This window comes from Anneissia japonica, unplaced genomic scaffold (assembly GCF_011630105.1).
Source record: "Anneissia japonica isolate Jap-2015-1 unplaced genomic scaffold, ASM1163010v1 scaffold3940_len624931_cov186, whole genome shotgun sequence".
NCBI lineage: Eukaryota > Metazoa > Echinodermata > Crinoidea > Comatulida > Comatulidae > Anneissia > Anneissia japonica.
Genome location: NW_022713530.1, coordinates 420921 through 428610, shown reverse-complemented (window position 1 = coordinate 428610; position 7690 = coordinate 420921). Strand labels below are relative to the sequence as shown.

Here is a 7690-nt window from a genome sequence, read left to right as displayed (position 1 = left end):
AAAAACCATCAAATTGCATATTTTTTTAATAAAAAAGGGTTTTATTTTTCTTTCTAGTGTTTTATCTTATTAGTTTCCAATATATTTCTTATAGAAATAATGAATCCATCCTTATAATACAATTAAAAAAAAATATCCTACATCTAATTTTAGACATTTTTGTCATGTAACATTTTTGTATGGTGAAATATGGCTAAAAAGTATGTCAATTTATCATTATATTTTTTACTGTGAATTGTGTGATCATGAAATGATTTTTACAAGATACAAGATACAAGATAGCTTTATTGTCAAATTAAAATTTGAAATTGGTTTTTCTCATGGCAACAAAATATAAACATGACAACAATAAAACACATATGTATACTCATTGATATTATGATATAAATGTAAAAATATTTAATTTTAAACAATAAAATCTTTAGTTATAGCTTCCTAAAAAATATTGCTTGGAGCATGTCTATTTACTGTGAAATTGCTCATATATATATATATATATATATATATATTCTAGATTAGAGTATTATATATAAACGGTATCTTTATTTTTAAACATAAAATTATTCAGGTTGCAGCCGAAGCTGAATTGCAGAAATAATTTAAAAGTTACAACGAAATTACAACATCAGAGGGGAGGGGGGGGGGAGAAAAAATCATTACAGTTTAAAATACAAAAAAAAAACCTGAATTGCAAAACCCCAAAATATCCAACTATCATCATAAAAAAATTTGCCTTTTTGCACCAATTAATTACCAATTAGTTTATTTATATAAATATATTATATTTACTTACTGAATTATTAAAGTTAATAGGCAAAACATGGGCTGTAAAAATTGACCAAATACCTTGATGGACAAAAGGATGCACACATACATGTATTGGTCATGATGTGATGTCATCATGTCGCATGTTTTTGTCAAATAAAATTTGATGTCTAGACAGGGCTTAAGGATTCTTATGAAAACTAATGAGAAAATGGATGACCACTAATGAGATTTTGTATAACAGACACAGATGACTTTATTCACATTGTACTTGCTTATTTTACCAAATTAACAAAGACTACAAGGAATTTTACCTTCTATCGTTTCCTACAACATCAAAGTATCCAATACTAGGTGAACTTGTGGGGTCGTATTTCCCATGCGAGACTTGACGAGTATATGCAATTAATTTTAATTTATCCTCGTAAGATAGGTGAATTGCTTTGCTGCCTTCTTTATCTACAAAAAAAAATGCCAATATAAATACGGTATAGACAGTATGCACTGCTGTAATAAATTACCATTCCTTTAATAAGTGTAAAGTATTGAATACACAGATACTAATTTGACCATCATCATAAATTACTGGTAATTCTAGAAAATCAATACCATGTAGAAGCCACGAGATATGTTACATTTTATTCAATTTCCGGGTAAACTTGTTACAAAGAAACACTCTAGCTGAAAAGTACCCTGGGGATTGCCAGAAGTGTAAGATGCAATCAGAGTGGTTCTCCAATACTGCACAAAATCAAACCACTACAAATACAATGACAAAAAAAAAACTTAGTTAAAAAAGAATAGGTTAAAATTTTACCAATATTTGAAACTACAGTATATCTATTGTAATATAATACAAAAGTCAGTAACTCTAGAGTACTTATTGTTTCTGAATATTGTGATATTTAGAGAGACCAGACTATGGTTGGATTTTACACCAACTGGTTCAATTTTTTAGTGCTGCCTTAAGGCCAAAAAAAAAGATGTTTGTGTTGGCCATGTTTTGGGAAAAATCCCCCAACCCCCCTAAAAAAAACAAAACAGGTTGGTTTTGTAGGCTTTTTTTAACCAAAGTGTTTATGCCTAAAAAAACAGAAAATATTCAAAAATATATCAGTGTCACATCACCTACTGTAAAGAAAGATGGGCCTATTCCAGCCTTTTTAGCTCATTGTAATCAAATTTAAAAAAAAATGAATACATAAAATGTCGAACCTCAATTTCATACATTTTTGGTCGGTCGGGTGTTGACAACACAATCATCTCTTTATTTGGCCTAATTTAAGACAAAATCTTATAGATAAATATTTGTAATTACCAAATAATATTATAGAATGTGAACGTTTTGCCAGATGGAATAGCACCATATTTCTCAAGCTTGTCCTGACTGAAATATTACAAACTAATTACTATTACGATAGCAGCAACAACCTGCCCTGAAAATAGGTTGACGACCACTATTAAACATCTGCAGCAAAAATCTAATTTTGGAATGATATTTACCTGTATAAAATCACATCTTTTTATACTGTATCGCCATGGTACAAACTAGGAATAGCTCAGCAAAAAATAATACATATCTTATATTGATTATAATCTAGATAAAACTAAATATTATGCACAAATCTATATTTAAAACTTTGGATTAAGGCCTGATTCTGATGGTAGCATAACAATATGGCATAACAAAGATAATAAGTGGCCTTGATTGACATAGATAAGACTATAATCCAGCAACTGCTTCAGGGCAGTCAAACACCATCAATAGACTGGCAGTCTGTCCATTGAGGAATAACTGTCAACCTGAAAGCATGGCGGTACACCTTCATGAATTAATTAAGCCAGTGGTGGTATTCCATCAGTGCCTGACATTCTATGACAAGGAGGCCAACGTTCCCTAATTGTGGGAACCTCAGTCTCACTTCACTAGTGCTTTCACTGCTAAAACATGGCTATAAGAAAAGGCCAAGAATATATTGCAGGTTTCAATTTTCCATGAATTTCTGGGAGATTTGGCTCTTGAAAATAAAAGAAAACGGCCCAAAAACAAGATGAAGGATATTAATAGAATATATTTAAATTATTAGATTACTGTAGTACAACATTTTAATTTAACCAAAACATTCTTCCCTAGCGATACATTAACCGAGACATTTTGTTTCACCTAAACATTCTTTGTATTTCCTGATGTTATCATCCTTTATAATGTTCAACTTGAAAATCTAATTTAATAGTTTATATATCATAATTATGTTTTTAATATCTTTCTTTATCAAGTGTCAAATATTTCATTGTCAACATGACAATCATAAAAATCTTATCTTATTTAAAGAATGGAATCATATCTAATGTAATTTCAAGTAATATTCATATACAGAGCCTGAATGATCACCAACTATTAACATTAAAGAAAAAAATACATAGGATAGGCAAGATTAAAGATTTAAACAGTACAAAAATAAAAAATCTAACCAAATAATATGTTGATTATGATTACCTTGATGGTTATCGGAGTGTGTTTGTGATGCTGTTAGTCGTCACCATTGCGCTGCAATACAATACACTACCAGGAGCGTTATAATTATATTCTTAATGGATGGAAATGGATGCAGCATAATTTGGACTAAACCATTTTAGAAATAGGTAGATTAGTTGACCTATTCAAAATGTGGTCAATTCTTTTAACATTTCTAAACTTATTTCTCCATGATTAACACATTGACTGCCAAACCTTATTTTTTGGTTCCTTCCTGTGTGCCAGAACAAGTCAAACATATAATTTTTCGAAATTCTATCTAGTCATATACCATCAAAATGGTGTGTCTAATAAATTGGCAGGAAAATATTAGGGGACGAGTAAACTAGTCGCCGGCACCGATACAGCATTTTTTATATTCTCTGCCGAGTGCGAGTTTTCTCGTCCCATTTTTGTATGGGTTGGTATATGATCAGAGGGCCACCCCACTCGTGCAATCGAGTGTACTGCCGGCAAGCAAACACAACAAACGTATATCCATTATTTGTACATTATCGCCTAGGTGTATCTTCCCTGAATTACAAGATGTTAAGTCTGTGGTTCTACAATGTATAACAAAGAAGTAATAAAGGCTAGAATGTTACCCTGATTGAGACGAGTATTATAGTTGTCCGTAGCACCCTCAGCAACAAAATGTGCCACTGTTAAGAGAGTGATCCAAAGAATTTAATACTGGTACCACATGTATTGCGAGTTTTCACGGGCAGTGGCGTATCTAGGGGGTGCATGGGGGCTGCACGCACTTCCAAAAAATTACTCACGTTCCCCCAGTCGCCCCCAAAAAAATCACTTGCAAGTAGTTAAAAATCACCTAAAATACCTTATTTTGCGGATTAGCGCCCTAACTGTTCATCAAGCCCACCACCACCCACTTCACCTTAGCGCCCCCCCATCAGCACCCCCCATTTCAAGACTTCTAGATACGCTAGCGAGCCGTCCAGCCATCTTTTGGACAGCCAACAATTATTTAGGACGGCCACTTTTACCATGACGGTTTGGCCAATCAGCTTGGCCTAGCCTAATTGGGCCTGGTCTACCTTTACCAGATTCTATATTCTTCAAATATGAATGTTACATTAAACTAAAGCTCAACCATATTATAAAAACAACTTTTATTGATTGAATACGTTGTTTTCATACCAATATTTGGTGGGGATTCCCTAATTGTAAGGCTTAACCATTGTCTACCCGGTGAAAATTTCACTTACAACATGCGTCGTGTTAAAAACATTTCTGGTTCTGAATTGGACAATTGATTGATTGATAATACTGTACATTGACAGAAAATCCGAGCACGATTTTCTAAAGTGTGTATTTCATTCAGTACACAGAGTGGCCACTACCAGATTCACTGAGGTAATCTGCTCTTAATATGACATAGTCCTTCATCTTAATATGATATTGCTGAGCCAGTGTTAATCCTTCATAAAAGTGTAATAATCCTGAGCTTCCAATACAGTACAATTAGATGTGACGGATAGCCTTCATTATATTCTGATACAGTACATGAAACGATAACACAAATGCAATGGGACCTTGTCACGTTAATAAATTCATGTTATTACTGAGGCATTCAGCAAACATTGATTCTACAACATATGTTTCCATTGGGAAATACATAATAATACTACCAGTAAATTAATGTCATGCTACTATTTTATAAACCAGGCTCTGGAGAAAAAAAAAACTCTATTGATATGTTGTAGGCCAGGCCTATACAACTGATTGTACCAATACAGTACACAAAAAGCGTGTTTGATGAATAACTTGGGAATGGTTATAATGTGATAGATTTCTGATTTATTTAAAAATTGGAAGGAAAAGATGGAAAAAAGGGTGGTTACGCCCCTTTTTTTAAATATCATACAGTAGGTCTACCGTCTAATCTTTGTTAGGCCTAGCACATCTTTCTCATTGATTAGCTACATTACTTGCGTTAAATCATCATGTCATGATGCTTAAAATTTATTATCGTGGAAACAATGTTTTTGATCGGTTTATTTTTTTTTATTCCCATGATATAAAGATAGAATACATTTTTATGACGTTTTGTTTGTTTTCATGCTATAGTCGTTATATAATTTAACAACAGAAACAATATAAAAAATGACAAACACAAAAAAATACAAATATAAATTACTCTAGTTCTGTAGAAAGAACTAGGTATGATATGGATAAACAGATTTTTTATATTGTTTCTGTAGGTAAATTATAATAATGAATATAAGTTTATTCCCATGATATAAAATAAATTTTTATGATGTTTTTTCTATTTTCATGCTAGTCATTATAATTTATATACGGTAATTTAATGACAGAAACAATATAAACTAGATTTGAACTCGTCACTGAGGACGAGTTAGGTGATCCGCCGTACTTTGACCCTCATGAAGCACGCACGGTTCTGATTGAAAAGTAAGACTAATGATTGTTGAAATTATCATGTTGATCGGTTGAAGTAATCTTGAGATATCGTGGTCACAAAATTGGGGAGAAAGAAAGAAGAAAAAGATTAAAGAAAGAAAGATTCTGACAATAACAAGAGGTGATCCGCTAACGTTAGCGGATCACCAAAAAACGTTTATAGTCAGGGGGACGAGTTTGTTAGGATGCAAGTTTGTTAGGGGGAAAGTTTGTTAAGGGGCGAGTTTGTAGAGGGTGCATTTGTCAAAGAGGTTGTTTGTAGGGGGCGAGAGATTGAAAGGGGCATGTTTGCTAGGCTATGGGGGCGAGTTGACTGGAATCCGTTGAGACATTACAACAATTTATGAAGTGACATAACTTACAGTAGTGTGAGTGAATAGCTTGATGCCTATGGTAAGTATAAAATAACTTAGCTAATATTTAATTAAAAAAATTCACCAAAATTCGTCAAATATCTGAAGTTTAGCTCCCACGTCCCCCCCTCTTCCATTCTGAGCCAGTTCTCCAGCCCAGCTTAAATGAGCGCTCCGCTCGCATAGCCAAGATGTGTATAAGAGACCCACAGCCACCCCCCCCCCCCACCCCACTTTCGTCGGCAGATCCTGGCACCATCACTGCCTAGGCTAGGCCTAATCATTCATACGGGGAAGCCTCACACACATGGGCAAGGGCTAGGCCTAGCTAGCCTAGGCCTAGGATGCGAATCAGGGTACATACTGCCCGCGTGAACCCCGCCTGAACTATGGTAGTAGTCTCGCCTACGTCGCCTAGCTAACGCCGGCACAGAGTACATAAACTCACCTTTGTAAAACTGCAAACATATTTCGTAAATTTCTTCTAAAGGGAACCCCCATTCCACTTCTGGGTCTACTTCTGTCTTTTCATGACTGACATTAGTTTTATCTTCAGTTTTAAGAGTGAGACTGTCATCTGACGCGTTCGATATGTCCATGGTGAATAAAGTAAAGTGGCCACGTATTCACCACGACGCAGTCTCAGTAGAGAGCCAATCGATGGGGGTTTTTTTCGTGACCTACATTCTAGTTCCTAGGTGGGACCTCTCCCCGAGTTTTTAATTGACATATTATAGTTAATATATATTTTTTAAACTTTTTCCATGTGCTGTAGCATGTAAGTTACATTTCGACAGTTGAAAAAATGTAATGGAAAGGGTAATTGAGGATAAACTTTTTAAAATATTAACTACAAAATGTAATGAAATTAAATTATGCAAATATATAAGAATAATTAATAATGATAATATTGTACAAAGACAATCATTTTAAAAATGGTAAAAAGACAAATGCAAGCAAAACAAATTATTAATTAAAAAGCCAAAATAAATACATTGTTTTACATTGTTTATTCTTAGCCGATTCCGACCCTCTTAACGTTATTGATTTAGTGTCAGTAGTAGTGGTAATAATAAGTACATAAACAAATTTTATTACACACCTTCTGCACTATTCAGGATATTTCGGCTCTACGTAACAACATGAATGTATTGTCAAAATAATACACATTTTCAATTAGGCATAATGGGTCTATTAATTAATATTAGGCCTATTTAACAATGTTTCATTTACAAAATATAACTAATTTAATAAAAAATGTTAATTGCGCTAATGTATCAAACATGAGATACAGACAACAGGCTCGCGAGGCCAATAGGAACACGTAACCCCAACCCCAATCAAGGCCGTAGTCACGTGGTGCTCCTAAATAACTGTCGATTGATTGAATCCCGTGGCGTCGTAATGAAGGGGCCGGGTGGAACCTGTCTCTTATACACATCTAGATGTGTATAAGAGACAGCCTTTCATTCTAAGGCGCTATAACTGATTTAAAAAAAGGCTTGATATAAAGCATATTTTAATTTTGACGCACGCGAACGCTCGCGTTATTACGCGCGCACAAAAGTATAATGTACATAACATTTAACCATGACCTGAAGTTTATGCCCAC

At 34.0% G+C, this 7690-nt stretch overlaps 1 protein-coding gene across 1 annotated transcript in view; it reads right to left on the bottom strand.

Annotated features, from left to right (window-relative positions):
- Positions 1-6708, bottom strand: part of LOC117108455 (Golgi resident protein GCP60-like) — a 14932-nt gene extending 8224 nt beyond the window's left edge. The window contains exons 1-2 of the mRNA XM_033250467.1: positions 6527-6708; positions 1080-1224 (exon numbers count right to left, since the gene is read on the bottom strand). Coding sequence (XP_033106358.1) covers positions 1080-1224; positions 6527-6677 — 296 coding nt within the window. The 5' untranslated portion in view covers positions 6678-6708. The remainder of the gene's footprint in view (positions 1-1079; positions 1225-6526) is intronic.
- Between the last annotated feature and the right edge of the window lie 982 nt (positions 6709-7690).